Genomic DNA, 25,298 nt, shown 5'->3' on the forward strand with positions numbered 1-25,298 from the left:
ATCAGAGTTTTATTTCATATACCACAAAATTTTCCTGACTGAGGCTGGAGAGATGGCTCAGTGGTTAACCGTGAGTACTTCTCTCAAAGAAAACTTCAGTTCAGTTCCCAGCATCCACATTGTGCAGCTCACAATTACTTGAACATAGCTCCAGGGGACCTGACCCCCCTTCCAGCCTGTGAGAGCACCTGCATGCACACGGCACACATACCCATTGCCCTGTACACACATTTACATAATAATTTTTAATTCCCTTTCCTGTTAGATAGCTCTACCGCTCATATTTCCTATAGATTGATGTCTGTCTCCTTATTCATACTCAAGGAGTCTTTATGGGTATTGATTGGAAGTTGACCATGCTCAGGAGGCAGGGAGGAGTCACTGGGATCCATCCAGAAGCTTGATGGATTATTAGGCGCATGCCTTTAATCTCAGCACTTGGGAGGCAGAGGCAGGCAGATCTCTGTGAGTTCCAGGCCAGGCTCCAAAAAGAAACCCTGTCTAGAAAAACAAAACAAAACAAAACGAAATTTTGTATTATTATGACCTCCCAGAAAAGAATCTTGTGTCCGTCTCTTAGACACACACACAGTGTATATACATACCATGTATGGGAACCTAAGGTTTATTGTTGACTTGGTCATAACACTGAATCTTTGGCATGAGGAGAACTACTTTTGCATGATACAGTTCTTTTTTGTAATTCCTTTGTTTTTATTTCTGTGTGTTTCTCTTTGTGTGTGTTTGTGTGTGTGTGTGTGTGTGTGTGTGAGTGAGTGTAGGTGCCTGTGGATGATTGCTTGTCACAGCATACCTTTGGAAGCTGGAGACATCTTGGAGTCAATTCTCACCATCTATCAGAAGGTCCTGGAACTGAGCTTAGATTGTCAGGCTTAATAGCAAGTGCCTTCACCTGCTGGACTACCTTGCTGGTCCAGGAATTTGAATGAAGGCTTTTCACTGTTGTTTTCTTTGGCGTTTGCTGAACAAGTGCTCTCCAACAGAGATGCCATACCTGCAGCCCCACACAGGCCCTTTCTACTTGGCCTTGGAAGATGGATGCTCTTTCCAAGGTGAGCTCTTTTGGGCCTTGTTCCTCCAATTCTATACCTTCATATTGTCCTTGACAGGATCCTTATCCAGTTTTGTGCCTTCCTGGCCTCTAAACCCTTAAATGAGGCTTTCCCCATCAGGCAGGAGACTGGAAGATGGGGCTGGGAATATACTCATATCTGTGCATTGCTATACACTTTCTATTGAGCTTGGAGCATTCACAGTCAGGACCTTGAAAAGTGTCTGGGGTGCTCGGAGAGCAGCTTATGTTATTATATCCATTTTCGGACAAAGAATGATTTATAGACCTAGGTTATATGCAGTTTAGAAATGAAGGGCAGGAAAAGCAGATATGCTTGGCAACTGGCATGTCCAAAATATGTTCCAGTAATACTTTATTAACGCTGGAGATTTTGAAGCGCACAGCAGTTGAAGAGATTATGTGAAGTTATGCATTTGGTGACTAGGAAAGATTTTCTATTGGATGCCATTTACATACTCAGGAGATTGGCAAGCCTTTGAAGCAAGGCTGGTCTGCTCTTTTTGGTGAGTATGACCATGTGCTCTGTTTTCCTTCCTCACCACATCCACTCCCATCACTAATCTGCCTTTCAGCTCCTGTCTGAAGAGCTTCTTGCTGATACTCCTGACTCGGAGTTGGAGAGTCAGAGTGCAGAGCATGGCCTCTTTCAAAAGTGGTGTCTTCCCAGCTTTGGCCTTCTTCTTCTGGCTCTGCATCCTGTAGCCACTTCTGTTCTTCCCCAGGCTCTCTGAGTTTGATACTCCTTAGATTTTGTTCTTACCTGGCTCATCTTCTTGGTTCTCTTCATGCCAGTTGTCCACGTTACCATTCTGAACCCTGCCTATCAGCTCATCCTCCCTCTTGGGTTCCAATGACTAACCAGATATTTACGCCATTGATGCTAACCCACAGAATAAACTCCCAACATCTCCCCACAGACCCCACTTTTCCTCTGGGTTTTCTTATTTTCTTAAAAAAAAAAATTACTTAGTGATGGAAACCAGAAGTCACGGTTTCCATATGAGACCCTGTCCTTTGAACTTGCCCTGGTCAGTAGGTCCTGACTGCCTCCTGAAGAGCTCACAGCTGGATCTCCTCTCGTCCCTCATGTTGTGAGTGGGCTGAGCCTGACTGCACAACCTAAACCAGCATCCCAACTGGCACACAGCCTCCCATCTTCTATTTTCTGTTTTGTCTTGCCACTTGATGGATCTTTCATCCTTTTGCTTGGTACATGGCCTCTTCCATCTCTCAGGCTGGCCTGAGTATTTACTCTCATCCCCTTCCTCTCCACTCCTACTTCGGTGTTCCAAACCACCCATATGCTCTCTCACACACTATGGCTGACCCTTCCTGCACTCTCAGCCAAGGAAAGTGTCGGAGGGTATGTGGATATGTATCGTATGCTACTCATGCAAGTGGTAGCCATGAGTCTTGTCTCATGGCGTTTGTATTTTAGTGGGAGGCAGCTGTATATATAATTACCATAGTTTGTGATATCCTGTATTAGTAATAGAAAAACAAGTCATCAGTAGGAAGGCAACAAAGAGGAACCTTTTGTGGGTGGTGCCATCCCTGGGCTATGGGTCTGGGTGCGATAAGAAAGCAGGCTGAACAAGTCAGTAACAGTACCCTTCCATGGCTTCTCCATCAGCTCCTGCCTCTAGGTTCCTGCCTTGATTGAGTTCCTGTCCTGAATTCTTTTGCTGATGAACAGAGATGTGGAAGTGTAAGCCAAATAACCCCGCCCCCTGAAATTGCTTTGGTTATAGCATCTCATCAGAGCAATAGTAATCCTAACTAAGTCAGTGTTGTTAAACAAAATGCCACAGGCTGGGTGGTTCGTAAACAATAGTTACCACTTACATTTCTGGAGGGTGAGGAGTCAAGGACAAAATGCCAGGAGGCTTGTTGTCTGATGATGCATTCTTCCTGGGTCACAAGGAGCCGTTATCACTCAGTGGAGAAGACAAGAGAGCTCTCTGAGTTCTCTTTTATGAGGACACTAATTCCAGTAGCAGGGTCCTGCCCTCATGACCTAACCACCCCTGGAAAGCTTGGCCTCCAAGTGATGGAGGAGGGTCATCTGTTTATGTGTTACTCTCATTGGTTAATAGAAAAACTGCCTTGGCTTTTTGATAGGGCAGGCTTTAGATAGGTGGAGTAGACAGAACACAATGCTGGGAGAAAGAAAGCATAGTTGGTCAGGCGCGATGGAGCCAGCCGCCATGTCAGACATGCTGAATTTTTCCCGGTAAGCTATAATCACGTGGTGTTACACAGATTATTAGAAATGGGCTAATCAAGATGTGAGAATTAGCCGATAAAAGGCTAGAACTAATTGGCAGGCAGTGTTTAAAAGAATACAATTTGTGTGTTATTTCGGGTATAAAGCTAGCTGTGCAGGAGCCGGGTGGGACGAAAAGCAGGCGTGCCCGCAGCTCCTTACTACATCCAAGTACCATGGTAGGAATAGGTTTCAGCATATGAACTTGGGAGAGGGGAATATAAACAGTAAGACCACAGCATGCTGGTTTGTATTTACAAAGCATCTAACTAAGCAAGCCTCTCCAGAACACAGGGAGAACATCTATCTTAGATGTCTTAAGGCTAGCAGATACAAGAGAACAGTGGTACAAGGACATTGTGATGCTAAGCAGACTATATGATGTGTATAAAAGATTTGTTTCATTTTTATTTATGTGCATACATGTGTCTCTCTGAGTCTATGTAAGCATGTGCATGGGTGCCCATGGAGGGCACTGGCTCTCTGGCAGCTGGAGTGACAGGCAGTTGTGAGTCACCCAACTTGAGTACTGGAAACTGAACTCTGGTTCTTTGTAGGAGCAGCCAGGACTCTTACCCCTGGGATGCTCCAGCCCCTGAGATGGGATACTTTCTAAAGAGCTCATGGAAATCCTCATGGTTCTATTACATTGCCATGGGTCTCACCTTCCCCTCTCCTCGGTCTCTCCTCTCCTGAAGGTTAGTACTTTGGAGATGTCTACCTGGTCTTCCTGGGTGCCCCCTCTGCATTCTCTGTCATTATGCCCACCGAGTCCTTCTGAAACTTGTTATCTGCAGCTCAAGAATCAGCAATTACTTAGAAATAGCTCTGGCAGTTCCATGTCATCAGATCCAGCCTTTTCTATGTCTCCTCCTCCACCCCAGTGACACCTAGTTCTTGTTTTAGCAAACACTGCATGGTTGCCGAAGGAGCAACTGGCCATTAGATCAGATTCTTAAAGCTAATCTACAGCCAAACTCAACTTCACTTTCTAACTGCAACCCATTCGTGCTGGTCCCGGCTACCAGCATCTCAGTCTTGTTGCTATGAGCAACTACTGATGCCAGTTGTTGTTCCCTGAATGTTCCCACATTCTCTGAGGGACCACAGTTAAGGGACTGCAGTTAAGTAATTCACATTTCCTTTCTGACTCACCCTTAGTGTGCACCACGTGCGTATGAGTAGGGGCATGTGTGTGCCACAGCATTTGTGTGTAGGTCAGAGGTCAACTTCAGGAAATTGCTTCTCTTTTTACACCATGGGTTGGAGACCAAACACACATTATCAAGCATGTGTAGCAAGTACTTTGACCTCATCTAGCCACCTCAGTAGTCTCAAGTCCTCTTTATTTATTTTGTTTATTGTAATTGTGTGTATGTGTGTGTGATGTATGAGTGTTACTCAAGTGTGCCATAGCATGCGTGTGTGTAAGAGAGAGGACAACTTTGCTGAGTCAGCTGGCATGGATTCATTATGAGGCTAGAACCTGAGTTGCCGGATGTGTGGCAGGAACCTTTAAGGGTGGAACCATCTCATAGATCCCTAAGAACATGTACTACATCCTGTATCCTGGGATACAATGGAAAAGAAATGAATGGAAACACCCGTGGACGTTGCCAGTCTGAAGTTCAGTGACTAGAGTATGCTAGTGATGATTTCTTGGTTTGCTGAGTGTGCCCTGGTTTCACAGGACAGTAGCATTATGGGAAACTGGCTCACAGCTATGTAAAAACTCTCTAGCATCTTGACCGCTGTTCTGTAAATAGAAGGCAGACAGACAACTTAAAAGTTTCTATGGAAACATTACTGACTCCCTTACCCCTTAGAGACTGAAACCCTCAGCATGACCAGGTTTCTCTTCCAGCCACACTAAAATCATTTAATCCCTTCCACGAGAGAAGCCTTTCCCTTGCCTCTAGGTTTTCATAGCAAGGGACACGTGACACCAAGTTTGGTGGAAGCTAATACATGTTACATTTTAAAAACTAAAGAACATCTATAAATTAGATTTGGACAGAGGTTGGATTGTATACGCCACTCACATTGGTTTTCAGTGGAGTGAGGATAGCCCAGACAGCCTTTCTTCCTGACACTCTCTCAGCCTCCAATGCAGCCTCACGTCCCTTTCCTTGGCTGTCCTAAGCTGTCATCCTTAACTTTCACACCAGGCCCAACCCACAGTCAAGACCAGGGCTCTGAAAATCCGTTCACAGTGATGGGGGGGGGCAGCAGCCCCTCCCACCTCACTGCTGTCTATCCGTTCACAGTGATGGGGGGGCAGTGGCCCCTCCCACCTCACTGCTGTCTATCCATTTACAGTGATGGGGGGGCAGTGGCCCCTCCCACCTCACTGCTGTCTATCTGTTCACAGTGATGGGGGGGGGCATTGGCCCCTCCCACCTCACTGCTGTCTTCTCCCACTCACCCTGCCCATCCTACCTCCCATGAATCATTTGCTTCTTCTTTGTTGTTGGTAGGAATGTGGAGCCAGGTAGGTGGAGCTGAACCAAGCTGCCAGGTGGTTGGGTGACAGGTGTGGTGAGCAGGCTATAGATTAAAGTCAGGGTGTGAGGATCAGGTGCTAGGATCCCTTCGAGAAAGAGTGAACATCCTCACAGCACATTACTGAGCCATGTCCCAACACCCCTGAATGTTGCTGGGACTTCCCCTTAACCTAGGACAAATTCTTCTCTGTTTCTTTCTTCCCAACTCCCATGTGATACCTTCCCCTAAGCCTCATAAGCCATAATGAGAAATACTTACCTTGTTACTTTGGGCCACACAGTCCTTTACAAAGTCACAATCTGAACGTTATGGCCACATTTCCAGAGGCACCAACTCATCCCCAGTCTCCCTCTTCTGCACCCTGCCCCCTGCTTCCGCCAGTCAGATCCAGCACCAGGCCAGTCAGTCTAGAATCAACACGGGTCTTTCCGACTCCTAAATCCTTGTCCTTTGTTCAGGTCCTGGCGTCATTTTCTCAAAACTTCTATCGTTATGTAACGGGGAGGGGGCATTGGTGCAATGTGTCTTCCAGAAGTGAAGAGCCTTTCCCTCCCAGCAGGCTGCCCAGGAGGAAGTGCACGGAGGAACAGGTCGCTTTGGGGTCACCCAGGTGAGCTGTAAACCCTTCAGGGTGGCTCAGATGAGGTGGGGATTCTTTGAGGGGCTTCTCCTTTAACTTGTAGTTTGGTGAGACAGATTCCCCTGTCAAGATACCTCTCCAAAATGATGGACAGAGCATTTAATACGCAGAATGCTTTTCCCTTCAGTTTACACTGTCGTAAATTACAAAGTATTGCTCACTTCACAAAATAAAACCATTTCCAGATTATTTTTGACAGCATCAAGAAGCATAGAAGCCACAACAAACAAATCTGTACATTTGGGAGGAATGCTGACAGCAGCGAGCAGGTCAAAGTGAGCCCCAGGTGCCTAGATTCTGCCTGTGCCTCTGCAGCCTCCATCACCTTAATACAGCAATCCTCTCCTAGGTGCTCCAAACAACACAGGTCAGTACATGAGTCATTGTCTCCATCACCTTAACATGGCAATTTTCTTCTGGGCATTGCAAGCAAGATATGCCAGTACATGGGGCATCTCAGACAATCAAGAGAAAGACACCACAACTGGTTGTTTTTTTTTTTTAAAAAAATCTAGATTTACAATTTTTGTTGTTTTAAAATATTTTGCCTAAGTTACAAATATAGAGATCTTGATGTGAAAAACTCATGCTAAGATAAATATAGCCAATAGGAGGGGTCTCTAGTAATAAAATAAAATCGTGTTAAATTATCTTCCCCATAGAACAACTTTTTATGATGGAAACACATTTGGTTAAAAAAAAAAACAACAAAACCCAAAATTATTTTTTCCATAACTTAATAATAGGTTTATTATAAAAAGAAAAGTAAGGAACAAGACAACAAAGATTCTGTAGGTTCGTGAGTCATCAAATGTAGAAACGTGGCAAAGAACTTCCATTTCCCATTGACATGAACTCGAAGGGCCCAGCGGAGGAGAGGGAAAGTGCCAACTTGCGGTGGGGCCCAGGGGCATCCAAATGTTCTCAGGTCACTCTGTGTGACAAGACACACTCCGCATGTTGTAGGACACACCCTAGAGATATGGAGAGGCCATAACCAATTCCTTAACACCCTTTGGGGAGTCACACAATGCTTACAGAAAGGAAACTTGTGGATGCTCAAGACCACGCTAGAGTCACTATGAACATACACTACCTCACAGCAGAAAGCTAGTGCTGAGGAGCATGGGCTGTGGAAAGCACGGGCATGGGGGAGCGGCGAACTTTTATCGAAGCACGAATCAGGACAGAGGTATGTCAAGGTGATACTGCATTCACGGTCAACGTTCACCAGGCATCACAGCAAGAAAAGGGGGGACAAGGGACAGGGCCATAACCAATGCACTGCATTGAGTTCTATTTGCTAAAATAAAGTAACATTCTTGCAGCTAAAATAAAATACATTTTACAATATAGGTTTCATTTAACACTTAACATATAGAATTGTCTTTTTTTTTGAAGGTGGAAAATGTATACTGTACCAAGTACCTTTATGAATTAAGTTCCCTTTTATTAATGGTAAGACTGATGTTTAAAGATCTACTTTTTTTTAATAAGTTAAAGAAAGATTTATTAATCACTCTTCCAGCAAAACAGACATATATACGAGGCACGGCAAAAGACCCAAGGTAAGGGGTTTCCTACCCTCACCCTTGCTCTCACGTGGAGGAGGGAGACACAGTCCCCAACACTGTAGTCCACTGTGGTCCGGGAAATCCTACCACTTGTTTGAAAAACAAATCAAGTGTAAGAAATGTTTTTATTCCGTTAGCGTTACCAGCTCATTTCCCTGATAGATTAGAACAGAACGTCTTCGTTTTCTATTAAAATCTGTACGATCAGCTTTTGGTACCGCATGTCATGGAGGGTGGTCAGAGTACTGTCCTCAGGGGGTCTCATCAGCGTGGGCCCGAACACAATTCCCAGATTTTCTGCATTCATTAAATTGTCCTTTTCATTCATGGTAACCCTGCAAGGCAAGCACAGAAGCTTCAGGCAGATTGGCAGAAGGACTGACATACTAGCTATGCATTTGAGGTCTGAGACCATCTCTGGGTCTCAGGAGGATGCGAAAGCAAGTGGAGACCAAGAATGGCAGGAAGGCATCTTTTAAAGATAATTTTTTGATTTGTTTTCCTTTTTAAGTTATTGATCCTGCCTTCAGTCAGTAGAACTAAATGACTTACTAGGATCTACTGAGAACACAGTTTAAGGACTGGAAACCTGTCCTTCTTGAAGAAGGGTGTGCAAGTGTTATTTAGGCGACAGTTTGAAGGGGCAGGAGGTCGCTAGCTGACCCTTGGTACCTTCCTCATCGGGAAGTCTGCTTTTTGTCACCACTTCGTACTGGTCTGCATGCCGGAGAGGGGGCTGACTGTGGATTGGTACCACAGGGGAAAGACTGTTTGTAGAACAGGCTGCTGCGTGTTTAGGAAGACCCTGGCTATTGTCACAGAGCAGGAGAATGGCTGGAACGTGGCCAGACTGGAGGGCAATTGTTTATTATGCCTAGTTCCCAGAGGATGAGGTACAGAGCAGTCATTATTGTTGGACCAGCATCCAGAAAAGAACCAAAGAGGTTTTAAAGAAGAAATCTAAGTCCTAAAGTTGCTTCACTGGTTTCTTTGTGGAATGAATGATGATTTTCTAGGTTCTTGCTTTCAGGAATTTACTCTTTTAAGAGTGTTCATCATAGATAAAAAGGAGTAGGTTCTACAAAACAGAACATACTGTGTTAAAAACGTGTTTAGGTTTTGCAGAGAAACAATTCCTTGCTCTCTGTTTCTTTGAAGCAGATTCAAATTAGCCACTTAATGTTATTTTTGGTCAACTCAGTTTGAATCGTTTTCATGTTGCAGAGCTCAAAAAAACAAGCAGGAGAGAGGCCGCTCTTCACTCTGGGAAGAGGGACCCCAACTGAGAAACGGTCTCCATCAGATTGGCCTATGTGGCATTTTCTTGATTGATGATTGACATGGGAGGGCCCATCCTGCTGTGGATGGTACCATTCCTGGGCAGGGGTTCCTCCATTGCATCAGTAAATAATGGTAAATAGCACGAGGGTGCCATGTAGAACAAACCAGTAAGCGGAGTTCCTCTATGGCCTCTGCATCAGCTCCTACCTCCAGGTTCCTGCCCTGACTTCCCTCAGTGATGGACGATGACATGGAAATGTTAGCCACATAAACCCTTTTCTCCCCTCATTACTTTTGGTCATGGTCTTTATCACAGCAACAGCAACCTACCAAGGACAGAAGTGAGTACCCGAGAGAGGATGGCTGTCGTAAGAGACCTGACCATGCTGTTTTTCTGAGGTCTGTGGAGTGTTTGGAACTTTGGACTGGGAAAGTCATCAGTGCTGAGAGTCTAATGGGTGCTCTGTGTGCTCTTGGGAGATAAGAACGCTGAGAACAGTGCAGACATGGAGGCCTGGCCCGTGAAGTTTCAGAAGGAAGCAAAGACTGCCTCAGGGCTGTCCATAGAGTAGTTGGAATTGGGGTTCTGGTCACCTGGGACTGAAGAATCAGTTGTGATTAAGCAGAGACCAGCACTACAAAGTGAAACCTTTGCTTTTTTGGAGGGGACAGCAGTGCTTAAAAATTATCTGTGACTAAGAAATCAGCATCACTGAGGTACAGTCTCCTGGGAGTATGTCCCCAGGGCAGCACACAGAAGTGGTGGTCCAGAGGGAGCCAAGGCTATATCTCATGATGACAGCTAGACTTGGCAGTGGGAAAAGGTGTTAGCCTTCCTCTCTGGAGGATACAGAGGCACCTTTAAAGGGAACAGAGCTGCATTCCTTGGGCATCTCCAGTCCCAGTTTCTAGAATCCGTACCACACTAAGAGCTGCTCTGTGTACTTTCAGTGGAGTGCCCTAATGCCTTCCCACCCTGGGTAGATCGGGGATGTCAGGCATGGAGATGTTGGCCTACTTTTTGAGGTGGATCATCAGGTATCGCAGGGTCTCATAGTGGGCAGGAGGCAGCAGCATCAGGACCTCATGGACGGCTTCCAGCCTCTCGTCCGCATTGGAGATTTCTATAAAGAACACAAAATCAACCATGTTAGACACCAGCAGTCCAGAAGGGCACTGAGAAGTCTGCTTTGTCATTTTTGCAAATGGGGCACCTGACAAATTCATACATTCTCATATACTCTTTCACTCAGCTTCTTTGTGTCTCGTCTCATTCCAGAAAGAGCTGAGGTTGAGCACCGTATGTTTAAATCAACATCTGTGAAGTAAGTGGCTTTTGTGCTCACCATCCAGGGAGCAAGAGTACTATAGGATTCCTAATTCTGGTAGCATATACACAGTTTCTGATGCACTTCTGAGTCCTGAACTTGTTAAATCTACCAAAGCTCTAATTTCTGTATTGTGTGGTAGTGTGCCCTTGAAGTTGTCCAATGGCTCTTTCCTTCCCATGCCTCCAAATACATTTTTCAGCTGAAGGACATTGGCAGATGAGCCAATCAACAATGCCATCAATAAAGGCACATTCACAAAGGCATGGCAAGGGTTAACCTCATGTGCAGCCCAGGCTAGGAAGCAGATACTAGGCACGTTAACAATAGAAGGAAGAGTGTGTGAACTTGGGGCCACTGATAGGTATTGGCAGGCACTCAAGGAAAGCCCTTCTCTTATCCTGGGACAGAAACACTCTGCTGCTAGAACCTTCTCTATCTCAGACCACCAGAACCCAGGAAGGAATGGTCTTGCTATGGACAGGACCACAGTTCAACTGGAAAGTACACTGTGCGTGGATCTTGTGGTGGTTTGAATGTAACTGGCTTCCACAGGATATATTTAGCCCCCATAATCTCAGGGAGTGGCACTATTAGGAGGTGTGGTTTTGTTGGAGTGGGTGCGGCCCTGTTGGAGGAAGTGTGTCACTGTGAGGGCCGGCTTTGAGGTCTCCTATACTCAGAATACCATCGAGTTTGTCAATCAACTTCCTGTTGCTTGCAAGATGTAGGACTCTCAAATACTGTCTGCCTGCTCCTACCATGATGATAATGGACTGAACCTCTGAACTGTAAGCAACTCACCACAATTAAATGTTTTTCCTTTATAAGAGTTGCCACGGTCATGGTGTCTCTTCACAACAATAGAAACCCTAACTAAGACAGATCTCAACATGCCCTTGCTTCCTCCTGTCAGGCATTAACATATATACTAAAACCTTTGAAGATATTTAATATCCCACAAAGTCAAAGAAAGTTCCATAGAGAAGGCTCAGCTTCTCACCCATGCATCTCAGCATCTAAATTCCTCCCGCTTTGTTACTACCTGTTACCAGGCAAAGTGTGGCCCGTTCTCTTGACATAACCTTTACTTGTCCTCTCCCAAGAACAGTGCACCCGACAGGTCAACACTGGATGAGGAATTGTTGGCTATATAACCCAGGCTAGCTTTGATCTCCAGATCCTTCTGACTCTGCTCCTTAAGCACCACGATTCTGCAGTTCTAACCTGGCTGCTTTTATTAACTTTGAACAACAAGAACAGGCAAAGCCTGGATGTGGTTTTAGCTGATACACAATGTGACTCTGCACAATGGACAGAAATAGTTTACACGTCCCTCCTTGGAGAACACTGATTTTTTTTTTTTAATTACAGAAATTTACCTTCAGAAAATGCTAGAATCGCTTTCCCTGTGCTCGTGTCCAGGACACAGGGAGCAACGATGAGAGGCAGAGCTGTCTGGCTCTCAGCTTCTGCCTATAGAGCCAGACGGATATGGATGTGGGACATCTGGTGAGCGCCACCTGGGTTTCTATTCACTGAACTTCTGGGCCCTCACCTGACAGGGCCAGTGCTCACGAAAGTCTTGGGAAAGTTCTGAGCTTTAATTTTCCCGAGAGAAAGAGGCCTGTAGTTCTCCATACTTACTCGCTGCCTCTATAAATTTGGAATAGGTGTCATATGTGATGACAGGGATCGGTAAGTCTCTGAAGTACAGTTTCAGGGCTCCGGTGATGATGTTTATGTCTGGGTAGATGTTAGCAGAGATATCAGCCTTCTCACCATCTGCAAAAGAGGGAATGGTCCAAATCTCAATGAGATCTTAATTCACAAAGTCAAAGCAGGTACAAGGAAAGGAGAGCCAGCATTGAATGTGTTCTGGCAAGTCCCAGACTCTCAGCTCTTAATGTCAGGAGCCTGGGGTGACAGAAAGGACCCCTGTGAGGGTGGCATGGTGGTGAAGAGGGAGGACAGCAGGGTGGATCAAGAGCTTCTCTGGGTTCCAGTCCCTGCTAATGAGCAAACAGACATTGATCACAGTAACTCCCTATTGTAGGCAGACCTATTCATGACAGAGCAACACTCTAGTATGAAGTGACATACGACAGTCCACATGCATGAAATGCCATAAGGAAACCCATTATTCTGTGGCCAGATAATCTTTTTCTAACCTCTATGTTGTCTTTGCCAGTATTTTTTGGCCTTGGACTAGAAGATGATATCTTTGGTTTCAGACTCACTGAAGCTTCTTTAAATCTGACCCTTCCTACTCATAGCACAGGTACAATGACATTTCTTGTTAATTGTTGTGATCATTCTCAAGGCATTTGTGTGTGCATATGTGTGTGTCTATGTATGTGGTATGTGTGTAAAGTATATGTACATGTCTCTTGTGTGCACACATGGAACCGGGAATGACAGTGGTGGCCACCAAGACCGAGCTATCCTCCTATCTCCAACCCCACAGTGCTGAGGTTACAGGCACACATGAGACCATACCTACATCTTTACGTGGGTTCTGGAGATTTGCACTCAGATCCTCATGCTCGCTCACCAAGTGCTCTTGCCTGCTAAGCCATCTTTCCAGCACTCTGAAGCATTATATATGTTTTTAAAAATTACATTTATTTTTAGGGGGCCTATCTGTGTCATGGCACACACACAGCAGACAGAGGACAACCTGAAGGAGTCGCTTATCTCCTCCATCTTGTGGGTGTAGAGTACTGAACACTGGTTGTAAGGCTTGGTGGCAAGTACTCACTGAGCCATCTTGCTGGTCCTTAAGTCATTTTTTTAACTCTAAATTTTTACTATTAGTATCAATCTATTTCACCTAACACAGGTCATGAGATTTATTTTTGGAAAAATATTGTTCAATTGTATAGAGAGTATTAACCTGCTGTATATGGAGAATTAAAACCATAAATGCCTTAGCAAATGGTTCTAAGTTTTTAAAGAAGCCATAAATAACTAAAAGCACAAACCAAGGCATTAAGTGCACAGCAGATATAACAGACTATTGAACAATATGATGGTTAGAGCCAAGGCTCCTGGACAGTGTGTGTCCCTAAAGAACAAAGAACTTATCTCCTGAACCTATGCTTTCATCCCCAGCTCCCTTCTCTGGAATCCTGAGAGAAAAGCTCTCAGTAAGACCCTGAAATAAGGATGCAGACAGCATTCTGTGATGATCTGCGGACAGGCTTTCCACTCAAATCTTTCTCACATTCTTCCTTCTGGGGTTACCTGTCTACAGAAACACTTCTCCCAGAGAATGTTAAAGCACGGTTCTTCCTATTTCTGAAGAAAGACTCTCAGTAGTTCCCAGACCCCACTTCTGCTGTTAGTGAGCTCTCGTTGCTTCACTGATGGTCCAGGATAAGTCAGGTAGCATTAAAGACAGTTCACACTCACCTCTGTCAAATGCCATCTTGACATCTTCTATGTGTTCTGTGAACCCAGAGACTCTGTAAATCCCTTCTGACTTCAATCCTGCAGGGCAAGGGAGAGCAGGAGAGATGGGGGGACTTTAATTTTGCTGTCCACAGCACCTAAAGAGCCACTCTGATTTTCTACCCGCACTGAGTGCTGGCAGTAACTGAGCAGATTTGGTTAGTAATCTGATCGGTGCATCCTGCTCTGTTGCCTAAGAACCTGGATTTTTCCTACCAAACTTCACTTGAGTCTGTCTTCATCTGCTTGTTGGAGATGGGCTTCTCAGTGGAGGCTGGGTCTTCCTCCTGCCTAGGTGCACAGTGAGCCGAGTTCTAAGATTCTCCCTAACTACCTTTGGTCATCAGACTTTCTCATACCTATTTCACCAATGCAAGCAGAGCTTGGCTTTCTCCCTGGCATCTCATTCAGCCATGTGGTGTACTGTACATAGCTACCCTTGGAGAAAACTAAATTGTTTAGCCTCTTGTGTTTGATCATAAGAGAGACAGTATGCTAACCTACCAAGCATGCTTGAAATCAAGCATTATTGTTCTGTCTTCAGATAGCTAATCATATAAATAGATATGGTAAAGTTAAAGTCCATTTAATAGTTTGAAAACTTAATCACTTTAAGAAAGAGAATATATTTTGCCTTCTTGAGTATACTGATGTGTTAAAGACATGATAAAACTTAGCTTGCTCTCCTACCCAGTGGGTGACATATAAGATCCAAGTAGCAGAAGGATTAGAGGATCAGACTCCATATATAAAATTGAACTGGTGTCAAAACTGAGCTACAGCAAAAAGGAATGAACTATATATTCTGTCCAGCTCTTGATAACTAACGTACATTCCTGGGTTTCAAGTTTTACTTTCAAGGCATATGTAATATTGTAATATCTGCCATATGTGAGAGTCTGTACTGAATGCAAGGGATGGGTGACTCTGCTCTTTTCCTGGGACCACGGGAGGCATGTGCAATCTCAGGAAACTCGGCTCCCTCACGGCAGCCATGTTGAATCCTAGCTCTGCTCTCTGGCGGCAGGCATGCTTGCTTAATTTTAGCTCTACCAGCTCATGGCAGACGTGCTCAGCTCATCTCTGTGTTCAGCACCCACTGATGAAACTGCCACTGAAGTGACCCGCAAGACAAAACCTGGGTGTCACTCTGTTCCGGTTGGGTACAGGCATTGCCAAAGAGGTTGGTCACAGCCGTTTACAGGACACAGTGGTTGGACGTACAGTCCTGCTTATAGAGGGGAGAGGACATCTAGGGAGGACATCTAGAAGCTGATGACTGGAGGCTGACCTGAGAGATGGGCTGGGGTTGGAAGAGCAGCAGAGGCTGCCCGCCAGCCTTCCAGGATTTGTTTTCTTATCTTCCTACTCTAACGGAACACTTGGTTTCCAAACAACATCCATTGTAGTGACCACTCATCTTTTGTTTTGTTTTGTTTACTGTAGATACAATGTGACCAGTCACCCCCTTATTTCTCCTGCTATGCCTTCCTGTGATGAACTGTACTCTCAAAGTGTGAGCCCAATAAATGCTTCCTTTCTCCAGTTGTTGCTGTCTGGTATTGTTACAGCAATGACAGCTGTAACTATCACAGCTGGTCACGCAGGAAGAGTGGAAGGAACCAGCACACCCTGTGCTCCTGGATGCTGGGCACTGGACAGGTCCCTCATATGGGTAGACTTGTTTTGATCCTCAGCACCATCTTCTGGGATACAACTGATTTCACTCACTTTACAGAAGAGGAAGGATTTCCAAAAAGGGAGCAAAGTCCTTGTTGAAAGAACCCGGATAGGGTGAAGACATCCTTCTCTGTGACCTGTGCTGCTTTGGATACAGTGTTGTGTTTATCTGTCCCTCTGATTCTCCAATCTACCACCTTGAGGTTGAGAACGGAGACTTTCATATCATCAATATCTAGGACGTATTTAAATGCTCAGTGAACATTTGCAGAATGTGGACTTGCATGACTTCTATAGGAAACTAATGATATTGGTTGGCTAAGTATATTTCGCTGTATGTGTGTTTGTGTGTGTGTAAAAGTCTGTCGTAACAGGGGCAGTAAAGTGAGTCGGTTTCCTCAATGAAAATGAAAATCAATGTAATATAGTAAGTATAATATAATAATATAATGATAGTATTTTACAAACCTCTCGCTTCAATTTCCCGAATACAGATGTCTACTACCATGGGTCTCTGAGTATTGTGAGCTTTTACAAGTGTGGTGAGGTCACAACAGTACACTTTCTTGATCCTCTTGAGATCAGGCTGGCAGTCATTGGGGACATGCTTGGAACACTGTTTGTGTACATTTAACCCACAATCTGTGAACAAAGAAGCAACATTAGCCTCGTTGGGTCCTTTTGTCAAATCCCAGGACAAATTATATGCTGCCAAAGTACATATTACAGTACCCAAGGGTTCGGTGATCTTTCCTGGCATATTCATCCCATCAGAAGATGGTACTTCCCACTAGATGAGCACAAGATTCATCCTGACTATGAAGTTTTATATGACTGAACTGCCCTTATAACTGCCTCTGCTTTATAGACCCAAAGAGCAGAACACCTTACTGAGATGGTCAGGGTGCTAACATGCCTTTTCTCTTTAGACTGGGGTTCCTGGGGAGTCCACAGTGAGCTTTGGGGCATAGATTCTCAACGTTAGTCTTGGCTCATTAAGGGTACGGAGGCTCATTCTAGGCCATGCCTTTAAATCCAGGATGCTCTTTTGTAAGATACATAATAACTCTGTCTGCAGGACTGTCTGCTCTTTGATTTGCACCCTGCCCTTCCAGAAGTCCAGCCTGGAGTTTTCCATCCTTCTTGCTGGAAGCTGGAATGAGCCATTTCTTTTCTGCTTGCTGTACTGCGACAGAGTGGAAGTGATGCTGCCCTGTACTCCGTCCGGTCCAGTACCCAAGAGCCGATATTTGACGACAAGGGCTTGTAATATGATGATTACAGTAATTATTTATAAGGCTTATATCCAGAGCCAAAGCTGCAAAGGTGCTTTTAAGTTCAATGCACAAATTAAAAGCCTTGTTAGCAGCTGGTATCCACCGACGAACTTTCTCCACAATTACATGACACAGTTTGCCTTCTGGAAAAATGAAAGTTTAATGACCAAGTTGCTCACTGTGAATGTTCTCGGCACTAAAAATGTCTTCTCATTGTTTCTCCTAGGTATAAAAATGGTATTTCTATACGTATACGGTATTGTGCATGCACAGTAATGAATATTGTGGCCAGTTGCTTATAAGAATAGTGTTAACCACAGCAGAGGTCTGACATGTGCTGATGCCTGTGCAGTCACCAACGTTGATTCCCAGGTAATAGTCCTGGGCTCGGTTCTCTGCTCTCCCTTTCAAAGGAAAAGTTCTAACCGTCTTAGCTTAATCAGAATGTGAAATTCAACTAAATCCACGTACAAGTCAGTTTCATTTTGATGGAGCTACTGAGCGGGTGTAAATTTAAATTTGGACTGAGCTAGCTAGAACTGGTTTTCTTCCTGGGATCTTCGTTTAGAAGGTGGGGATTACACCAGCACCGGAGGATCATGAAGGTCAAACAGAGGCTAGTGCCTCCCATCTGGCACGGGCCAGTACTGTGAGAATAAAGCATGCAGATACACGGAGAGGAGACATGGGGCCTGCCCGACTGTTCTTCCGTTAGGGAATTTTATTGCATCTTACAGACATCAATTAAAATTTTATTTTTGTTAAATTGTAGCAGAATAGACATAAGATATATTTACAATTTTAACCATTGAATTATAATTTATTTATATTTAATTTTTTTAAATTAAATTTTATTTTAAATAATTTAATAATCATTTAACTTAACTATATCCATTTGTTTATTTATTGCAGAAAAGGTCTCACTGTGTATCACTGACTGGCCTAGACCTTGCGACATAGGCCGGGCTGGCCTCTATCTCACAGATATCCAGCTGCTTCTGCATTTTAAAGTACAGAGTTAAGTGGCATTAAAACCACTGTCGTATAGCTACTGCCGCCACCTGCTATGAAAGCCTGTGTGTTCCGGCAGCACTCCAACCTGATGCCCACCAAACAGTAACCACACACACACCCACACCCACGCACCCTAGACTCACTCACTGGCAGTGACAGCCAGTGGAGTCCTACCTAGATTCTAACAGCTGCATTCCTTTGCACGTTGCTTGGCTTTCCTGTCTTTTCTAAGACCGATGAACACTCCATTGTGTGCCTATGCGGTGTTACCTGTCCGTCCGTCAGTGGGGTTGGGTTCTATCCATCTTTCATCCACGATGAATAATGCTGCTCTAAGCATGGGCCTGCAAGTGTCTGTTGCAGACACTGCCTTTAAATGTTAGGATTACGTGGCAATTCTGTGCTTAATTTTCTTACAAGCTTTAAGACATTTAGCTTATTTATTTATATAGAACACGGATCCTATGAAAATTAGGATGCTTAAAGCAAATTTAAAATCTGGACCATTAAAAAAAACTACATTGTGGAGAACCGAGGCCTGTGGGGACTCCCTTGACTATCCATGGCCAGTGTCTAGTCTTCCTGCTCTTCGGGGAAATATTAGATCAAAAGTAACCACTGGAGACAACTTACACTATAACCTTATGTTATGTTTCCTTTCAAACAAAATAGAAACAGAAACAAACAAAAAAATCTCAGACCCCTTCCACCCTAGAGAAAGTCGCTGATTACAGCTAACTGGAGTCCAGAATCCTGTTTCCATAATATTGACTTTGGACCAATTTCCTGCAGAAACTGGATAATATCTGTGACAAGGGATATTTTGGTACATATAATCTGACAGCCCTAACTAACAAGCGCAGAGTAATTCACATGGTGGATCCCCGCACTCAGGCCTGGAGCTGTGGGATGCCTGTGAAGCCTTGCAGGTCTGTTCTGTGTTCAGCAGAACATTCTGGAGAGGTTGCCACCTGCCTCAGGACTCAGGACAGGAAGCTAGAATTCCTCACACAGCAGTTAGGCACTGACATGGGGTGGCTGTGCCTATAGAAGGGACGCTAAGAAAGCACCTTCCAGGCAGAAAGGAAGGTGGAGGATACGTGATCCCATGAACTAAATGGGTACCAGGGAAAGAGGCACCCCTCAGTGGGAGTCATCAGCTGATTCTATTCATCATGTCCTAGGAAGGAGGCAAGCAGCCACAGAATCTGTGGTATTCCAGTCAACACCAGAGGCAGCTGTTCTTGCTCTCAGCGCCAGTGTGTGCCAGGAAAAGCATGGCAGGGTGAGCGGGGAAGCCCAGCTAAGATGCTGGTTTGGCAGCCCTTCACATTTTGTTCAGTGTCTCTTAAAGAAGATGCGTCCCACGACATTTGCAGGTGGGGTTCGCATACAGTTCTAGACGGGAAACTAGACCCAGGGTTCAAACTACTTTGAACTGTATGAAATTATGAAAGGATGAAGTAAAACAGTTAAATTACTTTTAAATTTAAATCTTAAATTATTTAATGGACATAATTTCACTATCAACTCGATGGCAAAGAACTGGATGTGGGCTCTGGACTGCTGCTGCTTTTAAACGGATGTTTCACCACAACTAGCTGTCGCCTGTAAGACTCCATCTCTTTTTCATTTAGTAGGAGATAACCATATCTTCCTTTGGCTCTGCTGGTGAGGGAGCAGGATATGGTGATGTTGGGGCTAGTGTTTGTGGCAAATACTCATGGCACTCACCACCACTGTTCTTTTTTATGTCCTGTCTGCTAAACTAAAATAGGATAGGAAAGATATATAATAAAATGGATTTTTGAAATCTATGCAGTTTCATTAGAATCTATTAAATCAATTTCTCTTAAGGGCTGTGGCCCATTTGGGGAGGCAGGTACATTTTAAGGAAGTGTACTTGTTTGGTGACTTCTCATTGTATGAACTTACGTTCAGACAAGCTAGACTTCTGAGCTCATCTAAGCACAGTCCCTAGCTCTGAAGGTTGCTTCCCACTCAACAAGGTGGCACTTTATGTAAGTAGAAGAGGACAAAACTTCATGTCTACCTGAACAGCGGACTCCTTGGGCGATGAGCCCCCACATGAAATTGGCGCAGTATTCACACCAGTGTGGGCCTCGGAATGTGTGCACCTGTGGGGCAGATAGAAGAGCACAGAACGTTCAGTCACCGGAAGGCACCGAACCTGATGCAGAGCCTTGGCAGCAGCGCCCTGACCCTGGGCCTTTTTTGGTCCAGTAAGGCAGAGTTGCGTACTGTTCTGAAAGAAACAGACAGACTTTGATCTTTGAAATTCTTCATGGATCCAGCATAACCCGACACAGGCAGAATGTGGGGGGAAGAGTGAGACCACAGAAATATACAGAGATGGAACGAGACTATCACACCCCAAACAAGGCTCTAGGAGTGCAAACCCAAGATAGCCTAAGCAGGTGGGTAGGTCGCTCCATCCTGCATTTAGCTCAGCAAGTTGTTTTGGGCAGAAGAACTCAATTACTGTGTCCTCTTGACTGAAGTTGCTCCATTCAGGTGTAGAATTTCCAGTCAGATATAAATAAGCCATGGTTATGAGATAATTAAAAGGTTTCAAGGCTTTGAGCCACTTCCAGAAAAAGGCATTTAAAAAAGTAAAGGAGTTGGCGAAAAATGCAGGCTTACCAGCCCACGGCTTTTCCGAGGGACAGGGACTATATTCAACCAGCCTTGCCACGGCTTTCAGATGAGTAAATTGAAGGCTTTCTGGCTGGCCAAAGTGCTGGTCATACTGTTCAGTATCTCAACCAGCTCTTAAATATTCCAAATGCTACAAAGTAAAGATGGTTTTAGCTTAGGTTATTCAGGTTCAGGACCACACATTAATCCGTGAATCAACACAACACAGCATAGCATAACACAATGCAAAACAAAACAGTTCTCCAGCACTGAGGAAGTTCAAAAACAGAAGTAGGAGAGTACTTGCTAGTGAACCTGGCCAAGATGAGCTGAAAACCATACAGACAGTGTATCGAGGAGAACACGAATCTATGTAAAAAAGTTCTAGGTTTTTACATAGTCCTAGCAAAACTTCTTTAAAAATAAGATAAGCTAGACAATATTTTTTAACAAAGTAGGGATCAATGTATTACTACTTTTTAAGAATACTATTCTTAGCAAACAGACAAACAAACCAACCAAAATAACAAATATTGCCACAGTTTGGGAAGGTGAGCTGACCTGATACTCTTGAGGAAGGAGCAGCCCATCAGATCCCTTTGCTCAACTACACATGCTGGCAACTGTGCTGGCAGAGTGGCGAGCAACATCAGCCTTCCAGTGGAACTTGAGCGTGAATAGCAACAGTGAAAGAAAGCATGGGACTGAATCTGAAGGAGCGCCTTATGACCACGGCTCTGTGTGGTGAAACTAAGTTCTATCTGCCTTTTGGGTATTCTAGCTCATTAAGTTACCCAGGACATTGGTTCTGTTTTGAAAAATGGTGGCACCAGTTTTAAAAATTGTTTTTACTTGAATGGAGAAGTGGTCTATTTGGGTATGATCCTAACCCATGGCAAAGCATTCCTTGTAGGAATGCAGAGAATCCATGAGGCGCTTGCATTTTCCAAATGCCACCATTCATTTCTAGGCCCACTGAAACAGAACTCTGTACTAAAAGAACTTTTGGGGAACATGAGCCACCAATTGAACATGTTATGAATTCAACAACCATTAATGTTTACCAGAAAAGGGCTAAAGATGCCAGTTAATTTTGGCAGTAAAGTTGAGTATTAATATACTGTTGAAATTGTACCATAAGGTAAAATAATATATAAGTTAAACAAAAGTTGTATGGAAAGGGCTTCAGAAGAAAGGTGGGGCTGCTACTATAGTGATAATGGGGGACACTTTCCTAGATGGTCCTGGATGATAACTCAGAGAAGACTAGCTGGTTCTGTAGAGAAAGGGCAGAGGACATTCTGGGCAGAAGGACCTCTGGAGACTCTGTAGGAACTGAAGAATTTGGTGTGATTGGCAACTCAAGGCTGATGTGGCTAGAACAGAGAGGAAGAGGAGAGGAATGGGAGATGAAGGGAGGGTAGAAAAGGGAAAGTCACTGCGGTGGCAGTGGGGGACTGTAGGGAGACAGGTCTCAGACTTTCTTAGTGATGCAGATTTGGAGTGGGCTCAACAAGGCATTCCTGCTTGAAGTGGAAAAGTGATTCTTTCAAAAGATCATTCTGAACCTGTCTTGAGCGTGGGTGAGAAGGTGTCAATGCTGGGATAGGTTTGGAAGGGGCAGAGTAGTCTTGTTGAGGAACCATAAAGGCTAAAGCAGAAGGCTGGCAGGAAAGATGGTAAGGGCCTGTATATTTTGAAGATCAAAATTGTACAACCTCACAGCAGAATGTACGTGGGTCTCTGAGGAAGAGAGAGGGTGGGGAAGAGTTTTGAATGATCCCTTGTTCCCCCCTTAGGAACTAGGTGGAAGATAATAACATCTGATGAGGTAGGGAAGATCCTTAGTGGGGAGAAGTTTAAGTCTGGCTTTGGGTAGGCTGAAGATAATGCTGTCATGCCAAAGTGTTAGCTAAAGCAGGAAGTCACATGAATTTAGTGGCTTGGAGGAGGAGTGGGGGTGACAGAGATGGATGTGGCCATCTCGGAAAAAAAGTAGATGGTGTTTGAATTGGACAAACGGATTTAGAAAAGCATTAAGGACAGGGAGGAGAAAGCAAGTAGGGAGAGGTAGTATCTGGTCCTCCATTCTCCACTACTTAAAGAAGACCAAGAGAGCAAAGCATTTCCGAAGCCAACAGGTGAAAACTGCTTTAGGGAAGGGGTAGCCACCATGTTGGATACTGATAAGACACCCTAGTAGGAATGTACTTAGATGTTGATTTGGGTACAGAAAAGTCATTGGAAACCTTGTCAGAAACAGTTTCTTTGGAGATTGAACACAGACTTAAGGTTCAACCTGAACTGAATAAGTGGGGGATAGTGAACTAGAGAAAAATGTAGGAAAACCCATGAAGGAGCTTGGCTAGCCAGGCTTAGAAGTTCAGGGAAGCTAAGGAAAGGGGACTGAAAGTTGAAGGTCCATCTGGGCAACAGAAAAGACTATCTCAAAAAGCAAAAACAAACCCACTTCATTCAATTAGTTCAGTCCATATGTGCATGGGTATAGAGCCATCCATCATGGGATCATGGGAAATCTACCAGTGGCCACGCCCCCAAAAAACAATGACCCTCTCACTCTTGACAGTCACCAACTGCCAATAACTACTCGGTAAGGGGTTTATATGGTCATATTTCATTTTATACACATATAAATGTCTCAAGAATAAAGAAAATTACAGTAAAAACAAAAGCATGGCAAGAACTAAGATATGAAAAGGAAAGGGATCTCAAGATGCGGCTCAGTGGCAGAGCTCCAAGTCTTAGGTTTGGTCCCTGTACTACAGAAGGAAGCTTGGCTATAATGCTGCTCAGTGAGAAAAGATGAAAGATGGTACACAGGAGTTGTGGGCTCAAGACAGTGCTTTGAAAGACACCAGGGCACAGTGAACGGTTAGTGGGACTGATAAGTCACTGTAGATGCAGAATAGGCAAAGATACACAAAGACATGGCAATCCTGAGGAGCCGAGAAATGGTGAAGTACTGGAAATGGACGTACACAATACTGAAAGAGAAGAATATTTAAGGTTTTCCAGAATTAGTAAAAGGCACAAAAACATCATCTTAAGAAACGTGAAATAAGTTTCAAACCAAGTACATAAAAGCAATCTGTCACCACACAGAAAGTGGTAAAGCTGTTCAAACCTGAGCCCTGAAGACATGACACTGGCTTGGAAAAGGATAACAATTAAGGTGAAGACAGGCTTTTTCTTTGGTAAAAATGATATTATACATCATAGAATAACTCCATCACTTCGTGAGCCTAATTTTCATACCCACTTAATTATGGAGAAGGGTAGTAAGATAATGATATTTTCTGATGGACAAGAAGCACTTTCGAGCCTCATGCAAAGAAATAAAGGATATGCTTCCCTGAGTTGCAGAAATCAGAGACAGGAATGCGATTCCAGACGCAGTGGTAAGTGCAGTAAAGAAAACGAGCCAGTCTATGAACACCTGATTTTCGATAAAGGAGCTAAAAGTATACAATGGAAAAAAGAGAGCATCTTCAACAAATTGTGCTGACAAAACTGGATGTCAATCTGTAGAAGAATGAAAATATATCCATGTCTATCACCATGCACAAAGCTCAAGTCCAAATGGATTAAAGACCTCAATATCAGTCCGAACACATTGAACCTGATAGAAGAGAAAGTGGGAAGTACTCTACAACACATGGGCACAGGAGAACACTTCCTACGTATAACCCCAGCAGCACAAACACTAAGGACATCATTGAATAAATGAGACCTCCTGAGACTGAGAAGCTTCTGTAAAGCAAAGGACACTGTCACTAAGACAGAAAGGCAACCCATTGACTGGGAGAAGATCTTCACCAACCCCGCAACTGACAAAGGTCTGATCTCCAAAATATATAAAGAACTCAAGAAATTAGACCGTAAAAGGCTAATCAACCCAATTATAAAATGGGGCAAGGAGCTGAACAGAGAATTCTCAACAGAAGAAGTTCAAATGGCCAAAAGACACTTAAGGTCATGCTCAACTTCCTTAGCGATCAGGGAAATGCAAATCAAGACAACTTTAAGATACCATCTTACACCTGTCAGAATGGTTAAAATCAAAAACACCAATGACAGCCTTTGCTGGAGAGGTTGTGGAGAAAGGGGTACCCTCATCCACTGCTGGTGGGAATGCAACCACTTTGGAAAGCAGTGTGGCGGTTTCTCGGGAAATTCAGGATCAACCTACCCCTGACCCTGCAATACCACTCTTGGGAATATACCCAAGAGATGCCCTATCATACAACAAAAGTATATGCTCAACTATGTTCATAGCAGCATTGCTTGTAATAGCCAGAACCTGGAAACAACCGAGATGCCCTTCAATGGAAGAATGGATGAAAAAAGTATGGAATATATACATATTAGAGTACTACTCAGCAGTAAAAAACAATGACTTCTTGAATTTTGCATGCAAATGGACAGAAATAGAAAACACTATCCTACGTGAGGTAAGCCAGACCCAAAAAGAGGAACATGGGATGTACTCACTCATATTTGGTTTC

The 25,298-nt window shown here is 44.1% G+C and overlaps 1 protein-coding gene across 1 annotated transcript in view; it reads right to left on the reverse strand.

The window, feature by feature from the left end:
• Window positions 1–7,231: 7,231 nt before the first annotated feature.
• Chn2 (chimerin 2) overlaps window positions 7,232–25,298 on the reverse strand; it is a 290,537-nt gene continuing 272,470 nt past the window's right edge. Inside the window, exons 8-13 of the mRNA XM_057770551.1 lie at window positions 20,168–20,252; window positions 16,292–16,465; window positions 14,105–14,182; window positions 12,338–12,475; window positions 10,381–10,486; window positions 7,232–8,416 (exon numbers count right to left, since the gene is read on the reverse strand). Of these exons, the coding sequence (XP_057626534.1) occupies window positions 8,245–8,416; window positions 10,381–10,486; window positions 12,338–12,475; window positions 14,105–14,182; window positions 16,292–16,465; window positions 20,168–20,252 (753 nt within the window). The 3' untranslated portion in view covers window positions 7,232–8,244. The remainder of the gene's footprint in view (window positions 8,417–10,380; window positions 10,487–12,337; window positions 12,476–14,104; window positions 14,183–16,291; window positions 16,466–20,167; window positions 20,253–25,298) is intronic.

This window comes from Chionomys nivalis, chromosome 1, assembly GCF_950005125.1.
Source record: "Chionomys nivalis chromosome 1, mChiNiv1.1, whole genome shotgun sequence".
NCBI lineage: Eukaryota > Metazoa > Chordata > Mammalia > Rodentia > Cricetidae > Chionomys > Chionomys nivalis.